Source organism: Protopterus annectens, chromosome 3.part1, assembly GCF_019279795.1.
Source record: "Protopterus annectens isolate FY-2018-M chromosome 3.part1, PAN1.0, whole genome shotgun sequence".
NCBI classification, from domain to species: Eukaryota; Metazoa; Chordata; order Ceratodontiformes; family Protopteridae; genus Protopterus; species Protopterus annectens.
The window spans coordinates 1,017,087,666-1,017,112,421 of NC_056732.1; the positions used below are offsets into that span (position 1 = coordinate 1,017,087,666).

Consider the following 24,756-nt stretch of genomic DNA (forward strand, 5'->3'; position numbering starts at 1 on the left):
AGTTGTGAGGTGATGTCATTGTCACACATCTGCCTACGTACCATGAAACTGGACTGAAAGTTGGATATGATTTCTGATGTATATCTGCGTACTAGAATTGTTCTATATTCATGTAAATGTTAAAAAGAGATATATGTTTGTAATTCTGGATCAGAAAAGGGGTTTGTGCCTATTTTGTTGGAGAAATGGTACAGACTTATTCTGGAATTAAATTTTTGCATGTGGAATTTGTTTGTATGAGTTCATGAGTACTGGACCTAAAACTTTGCTTAAAGGTCTCATAGAACATTGCATTTAAACCATATGGACCTATTACTTTGCCAGTCTTTAACCTGTCAGTTGTGCTAGTCACTTCCTGCACAATAAATGTCTAGATAAACTGTCCTTCTGTTGTTCACTCAAAGTGGACCCTTTGAAGCTCTGGTACTTTTCTGTTAATGGGGCAGCAGGCAAAATGCCCTGTTGCTGTCAACTCACCGCGGCTTATGTGAATGTCTGAAATCTAAGTCCTTTTGGGACCACCGAAATGGAAATACATTATTAGAAAAACATGTTCTCAAGTGACACTGATCGATTCTTTCTCAGATACTTCTCCAGTTCCAAAAGTAAACCTTTTAGCCGTTATCTATCAATCAACCCAGTTGGTCTACATCCCTAAAAGGAGTATATTTAGCAGTAAGAACTGAAAAACACATCAGGAAACAGATTACCTTCTTTCTCACAACTGCAGTCAATTCCTTCTTTAGATATACTTTCAAATACAGATTCTGTAACAGCCTTGTTATAAAAATTATGACCGACCATATTTATACAGTAAGCTGCACTTGTGTTTTTAAGTCCTGCCTGACACCATTACAGTTCTTAACACAGTGACCATTACAAATCAGCACATGGTGGGAAAGAGGAGCACCGCGTTATTTTTTTGCAATACAACGTCTGTCATTTTGACCCTATTTAGGAAGTAACAGGGAATGCTTCTAAAAGTGGCTGTAAAAGTGGCACTGCCTTGGGAGGAAATGAGTAACACTCCGACAACAAACGCAGAATGCAAAGGAGAATACAACCACAAACTAAGCAGCAGTGACTTGCAAGGAAAAAGTCAGTAGCACTGTGACAACAAAGTCCCAATTCAAAGCAGAACAGAAGAATAAAATAAGTAGTACTGACATGTGAAAAAATACATAACAGTGTGCCAAGGAACACAAAATTAAAAGCAGAAACAAATAAGACGCACTGAGTTGAGATGAACTGCACATTTTGCCTGCTGCCCCCTTAACGGTTACTATGACAACAAAGCCAAAATGAAAATAGAACACCACAATAAAAAAAGCACTACTGACATGCGGGAAAATGAATAATTGTGTCAGAAGAAGGACCACATTGCAACTAGAAACAAATAAACTGCAGTGAGTTGACAACGACCGCACATTTTGCCTGTTGCCCCGTTAACAGAAAAGTACCGAAGCTTTTCGGGTAGTCATTAATTTTTATAGGAGAAATATCCTGGTTTACTGCAGAACAGATATCATAATTCACTCTAGTTAAACTATCTGGGGTATTGCTTGAACTAAAATAAGTCTTCTTATCTTCTTGAATTTTGTTGATTTTTACGTTTTGGATTATGTACTTTAAGGAGTCTGGCCAGAAGGTTCAACAGAACTTATTTCCAGTCCACAAATCTGGCTGACATTATGTGCTTGAAGTATGAGAGCTTGCATTTTTATAAGATCTTCACTTTAAGCTTTCTTTTTATCAAACTTGGTAAAAATACTTCCTCTTTTGTTGCAACACTTTTTTTTAAATTACTTATTTCTGTTTCCTTGTCTTTAACCTTTTTTTTCATTATTTTTTTTTCTAATTGCTGACAAATTAGTCAAGTCACCTTTGATGGACTTGAGAATGACAAGCTTATATATAACTGGATGGATGTTATCCTGTTCCTTAGCTTGCCTAAAATTAAGTGCTTTACTATTTGATTTTTAGTGTCTATGTCTAGCAATTGTGAATCCTTAAGATGTTAAAAAACAAACAAACAAATAATCTGTGGTGGCCTAATCTCTAAGTCAGGATGAATCCCTATGGTAGAGTGGTCAGAAAGCATTCTCTGCCTCACCCAGCAATCTTTTACAGGGTTGATCAGCCAGTGAGAAGTTAGAGAAAAATAATTTTGGAGCATGAATAGCATGGGTAAATAACTGGTGAAATTAGTGTTTCAAAAAGGTGTTTTGATCGTAGCAGGGGACTGGAATATGCTAAGTAATAGAGTAGATGCAACTGGGGGTCCAAGAGAAAAGACTATACCAAAAGAAGAAAGGTATTTTAGGGTACAATATGCAAATATTTAGAATGAACAATGTGACGGAGTCTCAAGGATGCAAAAGGGAATTCACATTTTATTCAAGACGGTACAAATGTGGGCGAGATTCTATAGGTGTTATATTTCAAAGGAGCACACTGTCCTACTGAGGGATTTGAGAACATATCCAAGTTTATTGTCAAATTATGTTCCAGTCCAAATGGAAATAAATACAAAGAAAATAGTACTTCGAAAAAGCAACACCATTTTCTTACCTTTTAAGAAAAATTTGTGTGTGGATTGGTTGCATAGTATTTTGCCAGAGAATATTAAAGCAATGAATGTAGAATCAGATGAATTGGTTAAAATATAGGACAGTTGTAAAACAAAGATAAAACGTATGGTCACAATAAAGGTGAGAGAAGAATATTAGGGTAGTTATGACAAATAACTAAAAGCTATTAAAAGAATTAAAGATTTGCAAGAGAAAAGGCAGGAAAGGGAAGGGATATAAACAGCAATTAAAAGCAGCAAAGGTAGTGAAACACGTCTTTTTTGATAACCCCAGAATGACTAAACTCCTGATGCAAAAACTATGGATGCAGAAGGTAGAGAAAATGCCGAGGATCAGAGACTCAGATACAGAGATAATGGAGACTAACCCTGCTAAAAGAGTAAAAGTAATGCAGGTTTATTGTGCAACATTATATACAGAAGAATTAAAAGTGGAGAACAAGGAGAGAGACATGAAGAAATATATAGGAGGATTCATTTGCTCAAGCTCACAGATGAAGAAACTAGACATCCAACAAAACGGATAAATGAAGATGAAGTTAAGGAAGCTGTTAGGACTCAAAACACAGGAAAGATATGTAACAGAAATTTGCAGAACTCTGCATTCTAAAGATTAAAGAAGAAGAGTATATGGTCTGGATAGCCTACACTTTGATGCAGAATCCTAACTATGTGATTTTGTATTCAGAGTAATTACTCTATTAGTTGTTGGCACCTGCATCTTTTTACAGGTATATCTGTGTTGCTGAGATTGTTTCATAAAACTGATTATGCCTTTAGAGATTTAAAAAGTTGTGTTGGCAGTGTGATTTCATGTTTAGATTAAAATCAAGCAATGCCATAGCATAGCTATGTCAGCAGGTAGTACATCTGACTTCGATGCTGGGAAGATTAGAAGGTTGTGGACTCTGTTCCTGCATCAGATGCTTGGGTTGATTTATGATCAACTATTAAAACTGCATTACAGCATAAGGAGAGTGATGCAATCCTCAGGTGCCATCATTTGGATGAGACATAAAACTGAGGTCTCATCTGCCTGAGTTGGTGGTAGCTCAGGTAGATGTAAAAGATCCCATGAACCATACTGAAAAAAGTGGGAATTTCTAATGTGTTGTGGCCATATTACTCTTGTTCAGTATGTATAACACCTTGGGTCGTCTTTTAAAATCAGATCATGCCTTGTGGGACTTACTTGGTAAATAAAAGTAAATAATATAGAATAATAATAGTAATAATAATAGGAATTGGCGCACAGTGACAGTTATCCCACTCCACAAAGGGGGAGCCACCACGGACCCTGGGAACTACCGCCCCCTTACCCTGACGAGCCTGGTCTGCAAGGCTATGGACAGTATCATCATGGAACTTATAAACAATGACATTGGTAACCTCCAAACTCTGGACCCCACCCAGTTCGGGTTTGTAAAAGGCAGATCATGTCTCCTAAACCTGATAGACTACTTTGAAGCGGTCACCAAAGCCATAGATGAGGGTAAGGTGGTTCACATAGCCTATCTAGATCTCGCCAAGACTTTCAACACCATCCCCCACTCTGGAAATATAGATAAACTCACTAAACTAGGTATAAATCCCTATGTCACAAGATGGGTTGCCAAATGGCTCACTGACAGAACCCACACTGTGAAAGTAGCAGACTCCAAATCCAACTTCAGACCAGTGACAAGTGGAGTACCACAGGGTTCAGTCCTGGGTCCTCTCCTGTTTGGTATCTACTTCTTTGAAGTACAGGCTAACACAGAAGGTCTTTGGCTAATGAAGTTCGCAGATGACTGCAAACTAGGAGCCATAATCAAAACTCCTAACGATGTGGACATCCTACAAAAGGGCCTCACTGAGACAGATGCCTGGTGTCAAAGCCATGGCCTCAAGCTCAGTGCCAAAAAGTGCATTGTCATCTCTTTTGGTAAAAACTCTGTACCCATGAACTACCACATAGGCGGTAGTCTACTTAACACTGGAAGTGTGATAAGAGACCTTGGGACACAGGTGGACAGTAGTCTCTCCTTTGATAATCACATCGCCACAGTAGTCAGGAAATCCTTCTACGTGGCACACCTTCATCACAAAAGGTTTCTCATCCAGGAAAAAAGAGGTCATTGTTCCCCTCTACTCGTCACTCATTAGACTCATTATAGAGTACAACACCCCTTTTGGTATGTACCTCATAAAACATCTACAACAACTGGAAAGGCCGCAGAAATACCTCACAAAGAGGATTACTGGCCTTAAACAGATGCCCTATGCAGGCAGCCTAAAAAAACTCCAGCTTTACTCTGTCACATATTGCCTAATCAGAGGCGATCTCTGCCTAACATACAAAGCTATGTCCAACTGTGAGCTGTTGGACATGCTCCACTTAAAGAAATCCCAACCCCTCTGAGCTACACGCTGTAGTGACCTAAACTTTGTCACCTCAATAAACAGAACATGTTAGAGGGATAGATTCCTGTCCCAGAGACTTCCCATACTCTGGAACAAACTACCTATCTGTATCAAACAAAGCTCCTCTTTAGCACTCTTCAAGAAAAATCTTGATGATTGGATGGGAAATAGGAAATTTACCCCAGGGATCACTTCTGTGGCTCTGCTCGACAGGGGCACAGCACAGGAAAATAATTTTCTTGGGTGGCGAAAGCCAGGGTACTATTTGGCTAGGCTTATATAGGTTCCAGGGCCAATAGCCTAGTACCTACCTATGAACCTATGAATACATGCATTTGATCAACTGAAGATATCGACTGATAAAATGTGAAAAACTCAAAATTTTGATACTCATTCCCCATACCTCCTGTTTATTATATATATATATATATACTGACTCCAATTTTTCACAACAGTGGGCAAAGGGCAAATTTCCATTTTCAGTATTTTGAATTTTCCACATCATGTCAGTCAATATTTTGTGTCTCTTCGTGTTGTTGATCAAATTAACATATTCCACCATCATCCAAACTGTTTCTTACTTTCATTCCTTTTACATTTTGTGTGTGTGTGTGTGTGTGTGTGTGTGTGTGTGTGTGTGTGTGTGTGTGTGTGTGTGTGTGTGTGTGTGTGTGTGTGTGTGTTTGTTTTTCATGTTAGTTTAGTCCATGTGAAATTGGCCATGTATATATTATTCTACTTTTGAGTAATTTTGTTTATGTTTAGACTTTTAAGTTGGCTATAGGTCATAAGCATAGACATCATTTGGGAACATTACTGGCTGCCTCTCTCTATAGACTAAGAAAATGGAGTTTAAGAGACAGCATTCAGCTAATATAACATTTTGAACTGAAATTTCAAAGCAGTCAGTGTTTCAAAAATATCATCAGAGGTTTTCTGCTTTCTTTGTCCTACTCCGTGACAAAGTCTTTTGTAGAATATCAGTTAGCTATGGTCACTTCAAACTCATGAGTCCTAACAGATTAGATAAACTTTATTGTGGTAAGTAAGCTTCAGATGTTATTACTCTGCACATGTGTTAAATATCTTGTTTTATAGCCACATGGTTTTCTCAGCGCTAGCTTCTACATTTATGGCATTTTGTGTTCTAGATGACTTGCAAGCAATTTATACTCTTCTGCCTATAAGATATAACCAGCCAAGTATTCCTAGCAAGAGGTGGCCAGTGGACTCTGTTCTGAACCGTGGTTTTTTAAACTCTGTTGATGATCCCTTCACGAGAGAGCCTGTACTACAGAGACAACATAAAAGGTATTTTAGATATGTGCTGAGAAAAATATTTTTATACCTTTCACTGAGCAGGAACAGTTCAAAAAAGGGAGGACTTTTAGACAGTTTTAGATAGTAAGTTAAATTTTTTTCAGGGCTCCACATTTATTCATTTATATAGTTTTATGACTCACATTTCACTGTTTAATAATAAACACTGGGTTACAGCCCCTCTTAAGAGGCGGTTCTGACCTTTGATGTTTGCATAATAATAAAGAATCTCCATCTTGCCTGATTACTCATGCAGATATTCCCTGGATGTCAGGAGTGGTGTAATCCAAGCTTCAAGAAGACACTAATTGAATTCCTCTGCCACTGTAAGGATTCAGTAGTCTTTGTTAGAGCTCCCCTGAAAGAGGTTTAGAAAAATTATGATTATGTTTCAGTATATGAGTATCATCCTTTTAATGATTTTAAAATAATTTATGTTTCATAACATGAAATTGTATAACAGTGAAAAGCTATCCTGTTTCAACAGTGTTCTGTGCTTGAAGTCAAGTGATTTATCTATTTGTGTACTAAGGTAATTTAGAGACATTAGCTCCATGGAATAAAGGGATAAAACCTCAACTATGGCCCAAATGAACGTTTGTGTATGTATATATATATATATATATATATATATATATATATATATATATATATATATATATTGGCCTTGGTCATGGCTGAAAGGGATCCTTGGATCAGATTATCTACCTGATTAACAAATTGAAATAAGTAAATAAATAAATAAACCTGAGCACTGAAGAAACTGCTCAAGGAAGATAGAAGTGAGTGGCCAAAACCAACTCATTCATCCCTCTGAGGAAGGAGATTGTCTGTGCTGCATTACTGACAACTACTCGTAAATAGATGTACAACATATATACGGGCTAGGAGCATGTGCTTGGCTCAGCTAAGCTAAATTTGTTCATTAGCCTTTAGTTTGGGACATGTGCATATGGGTGCTTATATAAGGCTTGAAGAAACAGTCATTTTTTTTGTAAATGCAGTATGCATATGGATTTTGTCCATTCTTTGAGATTAATGGACCTAACGCAAGATAGTTTGGTTTATGAGCATTACCAGGACTTGTTAGAGGGTGAAAGTAAAAAAAAAAAAACAAAGTATTAGTCTTGGTTATATAGGTATTATGGAAGGGAATATGTGAGTGGAAAATAAAAGGAGTATTGAAGAGATAATGAAACAAATGTATGTAACAGATATGTATTCAAATCAAGAATATATGTTTATGATATTAAGTACTAAGACGCTGGTTGACAAATGAATAAGTCAAGGGCCTTTGGCTGACTAAGTTTGCAGCTGACTGCAAATTGGGAGCCGTCATAGATTCCTCCCCATGACACACACATCTTCCAAGAGGATGTAACACAGATAAATGACTGGTGACAAAGTCACAGATTAAAATTCAATCCCAAGAAATGCATAGTGCCTTTTGGGACAACTGTCACCCAGGCTAATTACTCCATCGATAAGACAACACCCCTAAGAACTGACCCAGTAGACAGGGATCTGACAACATATGTAGACAGTAATCTGGCTTTGATGAATATTGGCATCAGGTCCAAGGAAGTCATAGTGTCACTTTATTCAGCTCTTATCAGACCCATCATTGAGTATAATGCCCCCTTTGGCATGTAACTGACCAGATATATGCAGCAGTTGGAAAGCCCACAAAGGTACTTTACCAGGAGAATCCAGGGTATAAACACATTGTCCTATACAGATCACTGTAAAGCCCTATCACTATACTCGGTCTCCTACAACTAACTGAGGGGAGATCTATACCTGGCATAAAGACATCCTTGAAACCAGCTCTGATAGATCTTTTGCACATCCACAAAATGAACAGCATCAGAACCACTAGATCCAAGGTTTTAAATTTTGCTTGTAACATAAATAAGACATGTTGGCAGGACAGGTATGTGTCACACTCACACAGGATCTCCATGCTGTAGAACAGGCTTCCCATTCATGTGAAGCAGAGTCCATCCTTAACCCCGTTTAAGTGTAACCTTGACCAATGTACGGGAAATCAGAAATTCACCCCAAGTCTGATCCCCATGTCTCTGATAGAGGCAGACAGTAATATCCAAACTAGCATACTCCCCCCGCATAACCTTTAGAAACTTCCTAACATACCATTCCTAATAAATGCCCATGATACATAGGGACACAGCTGAGTTGGGTTGCATGACTAGGCATATAAAGGCCCTGGTGGTCGTTAGCCTAGTATATACCTATGAACCTCTAACTAGATGGATTTAAAAGGGCTTATATGTGAAACAATTGTAGATTTCTCAGTAAAGTACCCCTTCTCAATTAGGTGATTTCCATGATGGTAGCTTCCACTGTTGTGAAGGATGTTGATCTTGAGGTTACTCTGTATTCAGACAATCCTGCTTCTCCTTTGTCTGCTGCTCAGCTGGTTCATATTACCAATGTGTCCTGACTCCTGTCTGATGTACCATTGTAGGAAATAATGGCTGTTGAGGAGGAAGATAAGTCCTCTGCTTTGTTGTTGGGTCATATTATGAATTCTGTTCAGCCTCCCTCACAGACAGATCCTGTTGCTCCAGATGTCCAGTCACAGCCCAATGCACTGCTGGATAGTGGGAAACTTGCAGTCTGCGCTTCATTCCAAGAGGAAAATTGTACCATTTGGTTCTTGTAGTTGCTAAAACTCCTGGGGAATCGGCAGCAGTGCTATATATGCTACTGCTGTTAACAGAAGTCCAGAGGGTCTTGGTAGTGTTGCTTCTGCTGCTGCAGTATTTCAGACAGTGGTCTCTCTATTTACCTTTTTTGTATGACAGATACTGTGTGTGGAACCTTTTAGTTGTACCATTGGAGTTGGATTTCAGGTATGCATTGTATTATTCATTTAGGAACCGAAAGTTTTATTGATTTATATTGTAATTTTTTTTGGTCTAGCTGCAACATTTGTGGCGGCTTTTTCTCTAGAAATAAATAGTAAAGCCTATAAACACATTTTTTTATGTTAAGACTCGTGTCTTCATGCAAGAAAGCATTTATTTCTTCATTCAAGAACTGGCGTCTTGACTTCAATAAATATTAATTACTCTGGTGTCTGTATGTTGTGTGGTTCATGAAATTAGGAAATGTACTGACTTAAGATGTATTTGCACAAGGGATTATGATTTTGGTTTGATTTGGATACTTAAGACAATTTGCTGGTGCATTTACCAAACATTCTTATTGTAAATGGCAGCTGAGGCACCTTGTATTATACTGTGCAGTTTATTGCTATTATTTTTCTGGTCAGTTTTGACATTTAATTAATGTAAGTCCTAAAGGAAGCATTCAAACTATGAATGATTTGGTCATGCTATAAACTTATTTATTTATTGGCTGTTGATTACCGGGATGGTCCGTTGAGTCCATTTTCAATGGAGGCCCAGGGAGAGAAGCCCCAAGTACGTGTTACAAGCTTGAACAATTCAATTAAGTTGAACAGATAAGTAAACATCACAGTTTCTATACTTATACAGTTAAAATCATACATGTACATATAAAAAGAATTTCAACAATATTGAATGGGACATTCATAAGAGAACATCATTATAGGCAGTTTCACATGATCACATTTGTCAATGAGTCTAAATAATAGAATGGAGAAAGGAGTAGAGTTAGTAGGAGGAATGTCAAGGTATAGGAGGAGGTCAGGGCTTGAAGGAAGGAATTAATGATTATTTTTATTTCAACTATTCCAGGTGCCAGAAAGTCTGCTCTTCAAATTTTCCTTTAGAACTAGCTGGTTTCCCAGTATTAGCACTAAAATCTGAACCCCTGTGACTAGCACTTGCTCTAGAACCTGCTGGAAAGCACTAAGCCTGAAAGTGATACAAGCACTCAACTCTCCTTGTCAATAAGGAGAAATTAATTGTAGGCACTAAACAGCCTATATTTGCAAAGTACCTTGCAAAGGTAAGGGAAAACAGCACTTGTACTTTACAAAAAAAGCACCTAAACAGACATGTCCAAGGGTCAGCTTCCGGTGATTTCTCCTGTCCACCTGGTGAATTTGGGCATACTTAGGCAATGCGGCAACGGCCTCATGTACACAGACAACCCTCTCCTCCTACCACCCAACACTACAACCTGTGAGAGATGCACTTACATAGCCAAACTGGAAGCAAAGCTCTCTCTGGCCAAGATTGTGCTAGACAGTCAAGAGGAGAAGGTTAACACCTGCACTACACCTCAAGCAACTCATAGCCCTTCAAAACCCACACCATCAACACCAACACATAGCAACACTAAACCCACATATGTGGAGGCCCTTAACATTAACCTGCCCAAGCAACAAGGACCTCCGAAGCTGAAATGCAAACAAACACCATTCACAACCAAAGTGCCACATAGCTCACAACACCACTGTGCCACCCAACAACAGCCCCTAAGGCAAGAAAATGTACCCAACACTTTAGTCGTAGGTGACTCTATAGTCAGGCACACTGATGTCCCACTCACCAGGCTGAACAAGGAGAAAATTACAGTCAGCTGCCTGTCTGGTGCCAGGATCCGCCACATAACACATGCACTCAAGTCATTCCACAACAAGTACAAATACGACTCTGTCATTGTCCGTGTTGGAGTGAATGACTTGAGACGTACCTCCATGGACTACATGAAAAGAGACATGGAAGAGCTCTCGGATCATGGGGTCCAGGCAGGTATGACCCTAGCCCTGAGTAGCATCCTGCCTTCTCCCAGAATTATACCACAGTATAAAGACAAAATGATTGACTTCAACAATTGGCTAAGCTTCTGGTGCCATTCAAAGGGAATCCAGTATATGTCTGCCTGGGAAGACATGATCGACAAACCACGATGCTTTGCCAGAGATGGTCTGCACCTGTCACCCCTGGGATTCAGGTTACTGGCTAAAGCTCTTGCCACCCTTATAGTGCCTTTTTTAGGCAAGCTTCAAAGGACAAAACCACCACTGTCACAGAGACAAGCATGCAAAATCTGAAGGTAATGCTACTCAATGCTAGAAGTCTAAACCTCAAAATGCACTCTCTCGAGGCACTCCTAAAAATGGGGAACATCGATATCTGTGCAGTAACTGAAACCTGGTTCAAGGCTCCAGAGAGTACCCCTGCAATACCAGGCTACAACTCTTACCACACTTTTCGGCTACAAAACCAAGACCAAAACAGTAAAGGTGGAGGAGAGTCCATATTCACCAAGGATATTCACACCTCCAGGCTAGTTGCCCAAAACAATGCATCTGAAATTCTCCAGGTGCAACTAACACTAGGTAAGACTGCAATCCAAACTGTAGCTTGCTACAGATCCCCCACCATGCCCCAAGATTCTCACTACACCTTTCTAAACATACTGGAAATATTAAGATACAACCAAAGTTAATTTTAGATACAACCAAACACCCTAATACTGGGTGATTTCAACTACCCTGCCATTAACGTGGAAAAGTACTCGGGTACCAACACTTTTTCCAAACGGTTCTTGGAATTCATAAATTCCAGTGCCCTGGATCAACTAATCCATTGTCCCACCAAGGGCTCCAATATCCTAGACCTGGTCATTACCAACATGGGAGATAGATGCTCCACACCAGTGGTCACCCCCTTATTGGTCAGGTCTGACCATAAGCAAATCACCCTTGACATCCACATCCCACCCCCACCCCCAGTAAGGAAACCTCCGTAAAAAACCTCTCCAAAGCCAACTTCATGCTACTGAAGTCAGAACTGACAAACTTCATGACACCCATCAGACAGGATCTGAAAGTTTGACTGCTGAATCCTACACTAAGACACTGCACTGCACGAGCACATCCACTCATGCATGAATCATGCCATCCCAAATAGAACCAAGATGCTCTCCTTCAAAAAAAGGAAGCCAGTCTGGTGGTCCCCTGCTATAAACAAACTGTACAACAGAAGGAAGAAACTGTTGCAGAAAAGAGGAAAATCCCAGGATGCAAAAAACTCCCTCGCCAGCCTCAATAAGAAGCTGAGATCCCTCATAACATCCTCAAAAGCTAATTACGAAAATAAAATTGCCAAAGATTCCAAAGACAACCACAAGGCATTCTATAGTTATGTCAGGAATCTAAATGGCAATGCTCAGATCTGCTCTGAGCTACAACAGAATGGCATTAAATATACTGATCCCAAGGATATTGCCAATATCCTGGCAGATCAATTTAGTGCCAACTTCACCCCCCTCTCACCCCCTAAAGGGCCCATCTCGATACCAAAAGATTGCCAAATTCCAGTAATCACGGCCACACAGGTAAAAAACGCACTCTCCAAAGCTAAGAATACAGCATCCATGGGACCAGATGACATCCCGGGCTGTGTACGACATGAACTACAAAATTAGCTGGCACCTCACCTAAGTGTCATGTTTAATCATAGCCTCACCTCAAGCTTCGTGCCCACTGAGTGGCGCACAAGCTACAGTTGTCCCACTCCACAAGGGGGCTCCATCTTGGATCCCAGGAACTACCGTCCCATCAGTCTGATGAGCTTGATCTGCAAGGGCATGGAACGCATTATGATGGAACTTATAAACAAAGACATTGGCAACCTTCAAACACTGGACCCCACCAAGTTTGGGTTCGTGAAGGGCCGATCTTGTCTCCTGAACCTGATTGACTTCTTCAAATCAGTCTCCAGAGCTGTGGGCGAGGGTAAGGTGGTCCACACAACCTATCTGGACCTCGGCAAGGCCTTCTACACCATCCCCCACTCTGGAATCATAGATTACTAAGCTGGGCATAAATCCCTACGTCACTTGATGGGTTGCCAACTGGCTTACTGACAGAACCAAGACTGCAAAAGTAGCCAACTCCAAATCCAGCTGCAGACAAGTGACAAGTGGAATACCTCAGGGTTCAGTCCTAGACCACTCTTGTTTGGCATCTACTTCTCTGAAGTACAGGCCAACACTAAGGGACTCTGGCTAACAAAGTTCGCAGATGACTGCAAACTGGGAGCCATCATACATTCCTCCCCATGACACACACATCTTCCAGGAGGATGTAACACAGATAAATGACTGGTGACAAAGTCACAGATTAAAATTCAATCCCAAGAAATGGATAGTGCCTTTTGGGACAATTGTCACCCAGGCTAATTACTCCATCGATAAGACAACACCCCTAAGAACTGATCCAGTAGACAGGGATCTGACAACATATGTAGACAGTAAGCTGGCCTTTGATGAACATTGGCATCAGGTCCAAGGAAGTCATAGTGTCACTTTATTTAGCTCTTATCAGACCCATCATTGAGTATAATGCCCCCTTTGGCATGTACCTGACCAGATATATGCAACAGATGGAAAGCCCACAAAGGTACTTTACCAGGAGAATCCAGGGTATAAACACATTGTCCTATACAGATCACTGTAAAGCCCTATCACTATACTCGGTCTCCTACAACTAACTGAGGGGAGATCTATACCTGGCATAAAGACATCCTTGAAACCAGCTCTGATAGACCTTTTGCACATCCACAAAATGAACAGCATCAGAACCACTAGATCCAAGGTTTTAAATTTTGCTTGTAACATAAATAAGACATGTTGGCAGGACAGATATGTGTCACACTCACACAGGATCTCCATGCTCTAGAACAGGCTTCCCATTCATGTGAAGCAGAGTCCATCCCTAACTCTGTTTAAGTGTAACCTTGACCAATGTACGGGAAATCAGAAATTCACCCCAAGTCTGGTCCCCATGTCTCTGATAGACAGAGGCAGACAGTAATATCCAAACTAGCATACTCCCCCCGCATAACCTTTAGAAACTTCCTAACATATCATTCCTAATAAATGCCCATGATACATAGGGACACAACTGAGTTGGGTTGCATGACTAGGCATATAAAGGCCCTGGTGATCGTTAGCCTAGTATATACCTATGAACCTCTAACTAGATGGATTTAAAAAGGCTTATATGTGAAACAATTGTAGATTTCTCAGTAAAGTACTCCTTCTCAGTTAGGTGATTTCCATGATGGTAGCTTCCGCTGTTGTGAAGGATGTTGATCTTGAGGTTACTCTGTATTCAGACAATCCTGCTTCTCCTTTGTCTGCTGCTCAGCTGGTTCATATTACCAATGTGTCCTGACTCCTGTCTGATGTACCATTGTAGGAAATAATGGCTGTTGAGGAGGAAGATAAGTCCTCTGCTTTGTTGTTGGGTCAAATTATGAATTCTGTTCAGCCTCCCTCACAGACAGATCCTGTTGCTCCAGATGTCCAGTCACAGCCCAATGTACTGCTGGATAGTGGAAAACTTGCAGTGTGCGCTTCATTCCAAGAGAAAAATTGTACCATTTGGTTCTTGTAGTTGCTAAAACTCCTGGGGAATCGGCAGCAGTGCTACATATGCTACTGCTGTTAACAGAAGCCTAGAGTGTCTTTGTAGTGCTGCAGTATTTCAGACAGTGGTCTCTCTATTTACCTTTTTTTGTATGACAGATACTGTGTGTGGGACCCTTTAGTTGTACCATTGGAGTTGGATTTCAGGTATGCATTGTATTATTCATTTGGGAACCGAAAGTTTTATTGATTTATATTGTAATTTTTTTTGGTCTAGCTGCAACATTTGTGGTGGCTTTTTCTCTAGAAAGAAAAAGTAAAGCCTATAAACACATTTTTTTGTGTTAACTCATGCCTTCATACAAGAAAGCATTTATTTCTTCATTCAAGAACTGGCATCTTGACTTCAATAAATATTAATTACTTTGGTGTCTGTATGTTGTGTGGTTCATGAAATTAGGAAATGTACTGACTTAAGATGTATTTGCACAAGGGATTATGATTTTGGTTCGATTTGGATACTTAAGACAATTTGCTGGTGCATTTACCAAACATTCTTATTGTAAATGGCAGCTGAGGCACCTTGTATTGTACTGTGCAGTTTATTGCTATTATTTTTGTGGTCAGTTTTGTCATTGAATTAATGTAAGTCCTAAAGGAAGCATTCAAACTATGAATGATTTGGTGGCTGTTGATTACCGGGATGGTCCGTGGTCCGTTGAGTCCATTTTCAATGGAGGCCCGGGGAGAGAAGCTCCAAGTACGTGTTACAAGCTTGAACAATTCAATTAAGTTGAACAGATAAGTAAGCATCACAGTTTCTATACTTATACAGTTAAAATCATACATGTACATATAAAAAGAATTTCAACAATATTGAATGGGACATTCATAAGAGAACATCATTATAGGCAGTTTCACATGATCACATTTGTCAATGAGTCTAAATAATAGAATGGAGAAAGGAGTAGAGTTAGTAGGAGGAATGTCAAGGTATAGGAGGAGGTCAGGGCTTGAAGGAAGGAATTAATGATTATTTTTATTTCAACTATTCCAGGTGCCAGTAAGTCTGCTCTTCAAATTTCCCTTAGCACTAGCTGGTTTCCCAGTATTATCACTAAAATCTGAACCCCTGTGTCTAGCACTTGCTCTAGAACCTGCTGGAAAGCACTAGGAAGCCTGAAAGTGATACAAGCACTCAACTCTCCTTGTCAATAAGGAGAAATTAATTGTAGGCACTAAACAGCCTATAATTGCAAAGTACCTTGCAAAGGTAAGGGAAAACAGCACTTGTACTTTACAAAAAAAGCACCTAAACAGACATGTCCAAGGGTCAGCTTCTGGTGATTTCTCCTGTCCACCTGGTGAATTTGGGCATACTTAGGCAATGCGGCAACGGCCTTATGTACACAGACAACCCTCTCCTCCTACCACCCAACACTACAACCTGTGAGAGATGCACTTACATAGCCAAACTGGAAGCAAAGCTCTCTCTGGCCAAGATTGTGCTAGACAGTCAAGAGGAGAAGGTTAACACCTGCACTACACCTCAAGCAACTCATAGCCCTTCAAAACCCACACCATCTACACCAACACGTAGCAACACTAAACTCACATATCCGGAGGCCCTTAACATTAACCTGCCCAAGCAACAAGGACCTCCGAAGCTGAAACGCAAACAAACACCATTCACAACCAAAGTGCCACATAGCTCACAACACTACTGTGCCACCCAGCAACAACCCTTAAGGCAAGAAAATGTACCCAACACTTTAGTCATAGGTGACTCTATAGTCAGGCACACTGATGTCCCACTCACCAGGCTGAACAAGGAGAAAATTACAGTCAGCTGCCTGTCTGGTGCCATGATCCGCCACATAACGCATGCACTCAAGTCACTCCACAACAAGTACAAATGCAACTCTGTCATTGTCCATGTTGGAGTGAATGACTTGAGACGTACCTCCATGGACTACATGAAAAGAGACATGGAAGAGCTCTCGGATCATGTGGCCCAGGCAGGTATAACCCTAGCCCTGAGTAGCGTCCTGCCTTCGCCCAGAATGATACCACAGTATAAGGACAAAATGATCGACTTCAGCAATTGGCTAAGCTTCTGATGTCATTCAAAGGGGATCCAGTATCTGTCTGCCTGGGAAGACATGAGTGACAAACCACGATGCTTTGCCAGAGGTGGTCTGTACCTGTCACCCCTGGGATTCAGGTTACTGGTTAAAGCTCTTGCCACCCCTATAGTGCCTTTTTTAGGCAAGGTTCAAAGGACAAAACCACCACTGTGACAGAGACAAGCATGCAAAATCTGAAGGTAATGCTACTCACTGCTAGAAGTCTAAACCTCAAAGTGCACTCTCTCGAGGCACTCCTAAAAATGGAGAACATCGATATCTGTGCAGTAACTGAGACCTGGTTCAAGGCTCCAGAGAGTACCCCTGCAATACCAGGCTACAACTCTTACCACACTTTTCGGCTACAAGCGTAGGGAACCTATGCCCCAGGAGACCCCATTGGGTGATCCCTCTTGTTCCGAAGCCTCCCCAGATCACTCAGAGGAGTCTCCCCGGAAGAAGTGCAAGAGGAAGCACATAGACTCCCCTGAGTCTGTCACTTCAGATACACACATGGATGAATCGGAAGGGTCCCCAAGGTCTCCCTCTGAAGATGTTTCCTTTTCGGACATCCTTGAAATGCTTAGGCAGAGGAGGGACTGGACTTCCCTAGCCCCTACCAAGGACGAGTCTGTATACCTGGACGCATTCGGTTCCCGACCTTCCACCTCCTGGGTATCTCCTCCTTTTGATCCACTCATGTCTGTAGGGGCTCGAAAGGCTTGGTCAGCTCCAGATTCTGTGGAACCTACTCCAAGGAGACCAAATAAATTCATTACTGCCCCTCAGGACAAGCAATTCCTCTCAAAAGGTGTGCCCGTTGATGCCATGGTGGTAGCAGCAGCCACCAAGAAAGAGCAGAGACCTCTTCTTCTGTTCATCCTCTGAACAAAGAGTCTCGGACGATGGACAGATATGGAAAGTGAATGTTTGCTTCAGCGACCTTTTCTATGAGGTCCCTGAATTATCTATGCCATTTTACACGTCTTCAAAGGGATCTCCTGAAAGAGCTTGGAGATACCCTTCAAGATCCTACAGCTGAGGGAGCACCAGCCAAAGTAGCTTCTCGGTTTGCGATTCTTAATTCCATAGTTAACTCCTTCATGAGGCTGATTTCCTATGCAGCCAATGGAGCGAGCAGAGCTGCAGGGACGGGTGTGGCTCCAGGAGACATGCTTGAATGCGGCTGTGTCAGTTTGAGGAACCCTTTTGAGCGTCCTTCACCAGTACTCCCTTTGATGGCTCTTTTCTCTTTGGGCCTCTGGTGAAAGACACGTTGACCAGGTGTGAACAGGAAGACAAGACTCTCTCTGCCGTGGGAGTCCATTTTTCCACTCCTTCCAAACCTTATCCTAAGGGTCAGAAGAGTGGAAAGATGTGGTTCCGAAAATCCCAGGGACCCTTGCCTGACATACATGGTGATTTTTTCCCCCAGAAGCAGAGGGGGAAACAACAATAACAGACAATGCCCTCATGGCAGAGTGGGTCCGCAAAACCAGGGTGACAGAGAAACTTTCTCTGCCAAACCCTTCCAGCAGCCCTGAAGGGTTGCCCGACTGCTCACCGCTGGAGGCAGTCAGAGGAAGACTTTCACTGTACCCAAAAGCCTGGCAAAATATAACAAGAGACAGATGGGTACTATCCATCATATCCGGAGGTTACAAAATTCCCTTCCCTCAATCCCCCATAGAATCAAAAAAGCCCATCCCAGATGTCCCACCCAATCTACGGGATCAAGCAGTCACAGAAGTTTCAAGACTGCTAGAAAAAAGAGCCATTCAAGAAGTCCCCGCAGACCAACTAGGATCCAGAACTTACTCAAGATTCATTTTAGCACCAAAAAAGACAGGGGACTGGAGACCAATACTGGATCTCAGCAGATTGAACAAATCTGTACAAAAGGAAAAGTTCCGGATGGTGACACTGCAGTCCATTTTCCCTTTTCTGGGTCAGAGCAATTGGATGTGCTCCATAGATCTTCAGGACGCGTACTACCATATCAAGATGGACAGACACTCCAGGAGATTTCTTCGCTTCCGGGTAGGGGCCAGTCATTACCAGTTCAGAGGTCTGCCCTTTGGTCTCACCTCAGCCCCCAGGGTGTTCACCAAGTGTATGGCAGTAGTTACGGCTCACCTGAGGCATCAAGGATTCCAGGTGTTTCCCTGTCTAGACGACTGGCTCCTGACTGCTACCACCAGGCATCAACTCTTAGAGGCACGGGATTATACAATCACATCATGCACTCAACTAGGCATTACAGTAAACATCAAAAAGTCTGCCTTGTTGCCCTGTCAGTCTATACATACATAGGAGCAGAATTAAACACAAAAGAAATGTTTGCAAGATTACCACAGGAAAGAGTTTCCACTATTCAACAAGTGTTAATTCTAATGCAGAGCAAAAGGGTTCAAGTCAGACATGTTCTCCAAGCCCTAGGCTCCATGGCAGCTGCAATTCTTTTTGTCTCATTAACACGTTTCCACATGAGAATCCTTCAATGGCTTCTTTTCACGCAGTGGTCTTTCCAGGAACTACCCATGTCTCACATGATCCTGATCACAGAAACATGCAAAAGGCACCTTTCTTGGTGGATGGTCTCCCCATGAGTAATTCAGGGCAGAACTTTCATACAACCCTCTCCGGTAGCCACAGTGACCATGGACGCCTCCCTGATAGGGTGGGGGGGCATTATCTAGGCAGGACAGTCCAAGGCACTTGGCAACCTCACGAGTACCATCTGCATATCAATGTCCTAGAAATGAGAGTGGTTCTCCTAGTGTTGCAAGCCCTTCAAGACTCTCTTCCTTCCGGGACCATTGCAATCCAAATGGACAACATGTCAGTGGTGTGGTACAGCAACAAACAGGGAGGGATCAGTTCTTACCCCATATGTCGAGAAGCACTCAGGCTGTGGCAATGGGCAATTTCCTCCCAACATTTTCTGATAGCAATGCACATCCCTGGGACAGGCTCAGCAGAGCTATCCTCCTGCCTCACGAGTGGTCTCTGAATCAGGAAGTTGCGGATCTTATCTTCCGCAAATGGGGACAGCCTTGCTGCAACCTATTTACCACTCCTCTCAACAACAAATGCAGCAGCTACTTCTCCCTACTTCCTCTTCCAGGTCATATACCCAGAGATGCTCTAGTCCACGATTGGCCTCAGGGACTTCTTTACGCTTTTCCCCTAATTCCAAGACTCATACAAAAAGCAAAATCGTTGGGTTGCAAAATGATCCTCATTGCCCCATATTGGCCTTGAAAAATATGGTTCCCGTTCCTATACCTCCACCTTCTGGATCAACTGTGGATTCTGGACCCGGTTCCAGATCTGCTGATTCACCAATGAGGCGGGTTGCACCAATCCCTTCAAACTCTCCAGCTCACAGCTTGGTTACTCCACTTCCAACCATAGCCAGGTTTTCCAATATTTCCACAGCAGTCCGTGATATTATTGTTTCCTCACATAAGTCTACTACGAGGAAAACGTATGCTAGTAAATGGAAATGGTTTTCTTACTGGGCAGAATCTAGAAATTTGGATCCTTTCTCAGCCCCAATCCATGAAATTCTTGAATTTCTAACACAGCTTTTTCAGTCTGGTGCGGCTTCCGCTACCATTAGAGTACAACTAGCTGCCATTTCTAATTTTCATATTGGTATGTTTAATTCTAGCATAATGTCTCATAAGCTCTGCAAAGTCTTTATGAAAGGAACATCTCTTCTTAGACCCCCAGTTAGAGATCCTCCCCCTCCTTGGGATCTCAATTTAGTTTTAGCCTCCTTAATTTTGCCTCCCTTTGAACCAGCAGCATCATGTCCTTTAAAATTTCTTTCTTGGAAGACACTTTTTCTGGTTGCTATCACTTCAGCTAGACATGTCTCAGAACTTCAAGCACTATGTGTTCGTCTTCCGTACCTGGTGTTTCACAAGGACAGAGTTTCTCTGAGGACCAATCCATCCTTTATTCCTAAAGTCTGCTCAGAGAACAATTTAAATCAATCCATAGATCTCCCAGTTTTCTTTCCTAATCACAGCAACAAGGCAGAATACAAGCTCCACCAATTGGATGTACACAGACAATTGCATTTTTACCTCCATAGAACTAAGGAACTAAGAAAGTCAGACCAGTTATTTCTTTCTTATTCTTTCAACAAACAAGGTCTTCCAGTTTCTAAAGTGACCTTATCCAGATGGTTATCTGATACTATTGCCTTTATTTATCAATTACGAAATAAAGAGCTACCAGCTAAACCAAAAGGTCATTCCACTAGAGAATTAGCCACCTCTGTAGCGTTTCAGTCTAGGTTGCCCATAGACTCAATCTGTGCAGCTGCCACTTGGGCAAACCCCCACACTTTTATCTCTCATTACAAGGTAGATATGGTCTCCCGTAGCAAAGCTTCCTTTGGTTCTACTGTTCTGAAGAGTTTGTTCCAATGAGCCACCCGGGATTTTAGGTGCTAGGGACGCTGTCCCAAACAGCAAGAATGAAGGCGAGATAGACAACTTAACATAAAGAAGTTATGTACCTACCGTAACGTTCCATGTTAGTTGTCTTCATCTTGCCTTCCTTCTTGTGTCCCTCCCTCCTTCCCCCTTCCCAGAGGATTGTGAGGAGTTTCCTTTTGTTTTCACTGGCTGAGCATCTTTTATTACTTCACATGCCAGGTAAATCTATAACTATTTCCTTGTTTAGGTGTATTGGACAACCAGTTTTAATAACTGGTTACTCTACTAATGTCTAGTGTGCGCTATCACAAACGAGATCTGGGTAGCTGATGTTGGGCATTCTGGGATAAGGGGTAGCCTCGAGCCGGTAAACAGCTCTCGAGCTATAGAAGATGGCTGAGTCGGGCTCCAAACCCAAACAGCAAGAAGGAAGGCGAGATGAAGACAACTAACATGGAACGTTATGGTAGGTACATAACTTCTTTTTATCCCCTTTGGAAAAAAACATGTACCCATGAATTACCACATAGATGGCAGTACACTAAACATCGAAAGTGTGATGAGAGACTTAGGGACACAGGTGGACAGTGGTCTCACCTTCGATAACCACATCACCACAACAGTTAGGAAATCCTTCTATGTGGCACACCTCATCACTAAGGGCTTTTCATCCAGAAAAAAGGAGGTAATTGTCCCACTGTACTCATCCCTCATTAGACCCATTATAGAGTATAACGCCCCATTTGGTATGTACCTCACAAGACATCTGCAACAGCTGTAAAGGCCGCAGAAATACCTCACTTAAAGAATCACAGGCCTAAAGCAGATGCCATATGCTGACCGTCTAAAAAAGCTCCAGCTATACTCTGTGGCATATTGTCTATTCAGAGGCGATCTCTGCTTAACATACAAGGCCATGTCAAACCCTGAGCTGTTGGACATGCTCCACTTAAAGAAATCCCAGTCCCTCAGGGCCACATGCTCCAGGGATCTAAACCTTGTCATCACAATGAACAAAACATACTGGAGGGATAGGTTCCTGACCCAGAGACTCCCCATACTCTGGAATAGACTGCCAATACATGTCAAGCAAAGCGCCTCCTTGGCCCCCTTCAAAAGGAACCTTGATGATTGGATGGGAGATAGGAAATTCACCCCGGGGATCATGTCAGTCACCCTGCTAGACAGGGGTCCAGGGAAGTAAATATTGTGGGAAGAAATATCCAGGGAATTGTTATGGCTAGGCTTGTATAGGCCCTAGAGCCGATAGCCTTGTACCAACCTATGCATCTATAAAAGATGTATGCAGTGTGGAGGCAGTTGTCTTCAGTACACACACCAGTGGAGATTCCTGATGTTCTTCGTGTTTCACTGTTGCAGTCATCACACTTGGGTTATCCTGCCAGGGTTAGCCCTCAGTCGGCCCAAATACCAGAGGCTTAGTATTTCTGCGTCGGTTGCTGTCACTCCAGGACTGATGTCAGTGGTATAAAATCAGGCAGCCAACACCATTACATCAGTCTTTCTTGCTGAGGAGCCGAAGCAGAAGTAGTTCACACAAGTGCCGGTCGGCCGCTACCTGAATTTTCATTTCCGAATTGAAGTTGAAGTCTTCTAGAGCTAAGTACTTCATTGGGGATCTTTTTTTCTTGCTCTAACCGATGTCAGAAAAAATTAACAATTGTCTCGCCTGTGGAAAGCAAATACCACACCAAGATTTCCATTCTTACTGCGTCACCTGTTTAGGCCCAGACCACGACATTCCTTGCTGTGGGTTTTGTGCTTTGTTCAATGCCAGAACTATACATCGCCGGGCCCTTATTGTAGCTAAATATTTTCACTCTCGATCTCCGTATTCCGAAATGGCTTTGGTAAGCCATCTGACTACCGATCTTCCGGAAAAACCTAAGGATAAAAAGAGAGAGCCATACTGCACAGGTCCAAACCTGCCGACGACACTTCCGTTAAGCTAGTCGCCAGTTCACCGGTCCTTAGTGAGGCGCTTTCGCCTGATGCCCTCTTCTTTGGATTCGCAAGCCGCTACTGAGACCCATTCGGATTCCAGTAAGCAGCGAGACTCTTCTTTGACTAAGGATCCTGCGGATGTCTCTACCTTGGATGGGTCCTGAGCCGCTGAGCAGGCACCGGCTTCCGAGGAAGTTCTTTGCACTACTGATACTCGACAGAAACTGATGACTTCTTTCACGTCTTCAGTTCTTTCTAAAACTACCAAGTTTCTAAGGCCCAGGGTACGAACTACATCTGAAAAACTGACGACCCAAGCGCAAGCACCTGCTTCCCTCAATCTCAAATACTTAAAATGGCGGAAGACCTTATCATGCTTATTAGGGGAAGCCAGCTTACCCCTTCCAAAAGAAAAAGAGACTTGTCCCCAGGAGTTTTGTCTGACCAGGAATCCAATGACGCTGAGGTTTCTGAATATGAAGACATGCAACCCTTGTCTGCTTATGAGGATTCAGATGCAGAGGAATCCATTCCTTCTGCCTCTCCTCCAGAGGATTTTTCATTTGGTGAAGTACCTTCTTATTGTACTTATCTGTACTTACAACCGAGTGTGCTATGACAAGATACAAATTGCAAGCTCTTACCCCGAGTGCATTCCACAAGTGCGAGAAACTGCAGTGCAGATTTGTAGTTGAGCTTAATGTAAAACATGCTGAAAACATAACTGAACAAGTGATTTACCTTATGTAGTTATGATTCAGCGTGTTTTTACATTAAGGTTACATTAAACGTTTCGTAGAAAATCTGCTTAGAATCTTCTTAATAAAGCAAGTAGTGGCAGCCAATTGGATTCTTGCAGTACAAGCCACCACTTGCGTAACACTACCACCCCCAACCTAATTTTCTTTTTTTTCCGTGAATATCCGTTTATAATTTAGCATCAAAGTGAGCAAGTCGGTGCTTTAGTGTCAACAAGGTTGGTAAGTTGATGCAAAACCTGGTGTTCTGTAAACTTTTTAAATTAGAGCAATGTGTATTTTTAAGTCCTTGGTTTTGGAACTTTGTCCCTCCATTATTTTACCTTTGTCCATAACTATTGAGCAAAGAAGCTGAGAAGCACGGGAATAAACACAAGCAAACACGCAAAAATGTGAACACATATAGCCTAAACATTTGCAAATGCCTGTACGATGTTTTATCTGCAGGCTAGAAATAGTGTGAATAGTCCTGGTTTCCTATGTCAGAGATCCACAACACCGGGTGCTCCTTAACCTGCTGCTGCTGTCTGCTCTAGTCCTCTGCAGGCATTTTGTTTTCATTGTTACCAGTTACCTTTCATAAAGAAAACATAAGTTTAATTGTGATGATCACAACACCATGATTTCTAAATGGTTCTTGTATAACGTAGACAAAAGCTGCTGCAGAGCGTGACATTGTTTTCTTCCGATTGCATTTTGATATTTGTAGATGCTGTAGATACACTTATCAGTCTGTAATTTGTGCACTGAGGCAGTAAAATGTTTAGCACTGCTTCTTGAATAAGGTGCATGATCTCGATCCT

General features: G+C 41.9%; 1 protein-coding gene across 5 annotated transcripts in view; it reads left to right on the forward strand.

Moving 5' to 3' along the window:
• The window catches only part of PPP1R42 (protein phosphatase 1 regulatory subunit 42), a 1,899,850-nt gene that overhangs the window by 1,478,844 nt on the left and 396,250 nt on the right, over positions 1 to 24,756 (forward strand). For 4 of the 5 annotated variants that reach the window (XM_044067167.1, XM_044067169.1, XM_044067165.1 and 1 more), the window contains one exon: positions 6,145 to 6,304. The exons of the other annotated variant lie outside the window; for it this stretch is intronic. In XM_044067167.1, the coding sequence (XP_043923102.1) occupies positions 6,145 to 6,304 (160 nt within the window). The remainder of the gene's footprint in view (positions 1 to 6,144; positions 6,305 to 24,756) is intronic. 5 annotated transcript variants of the gene reach the window in all.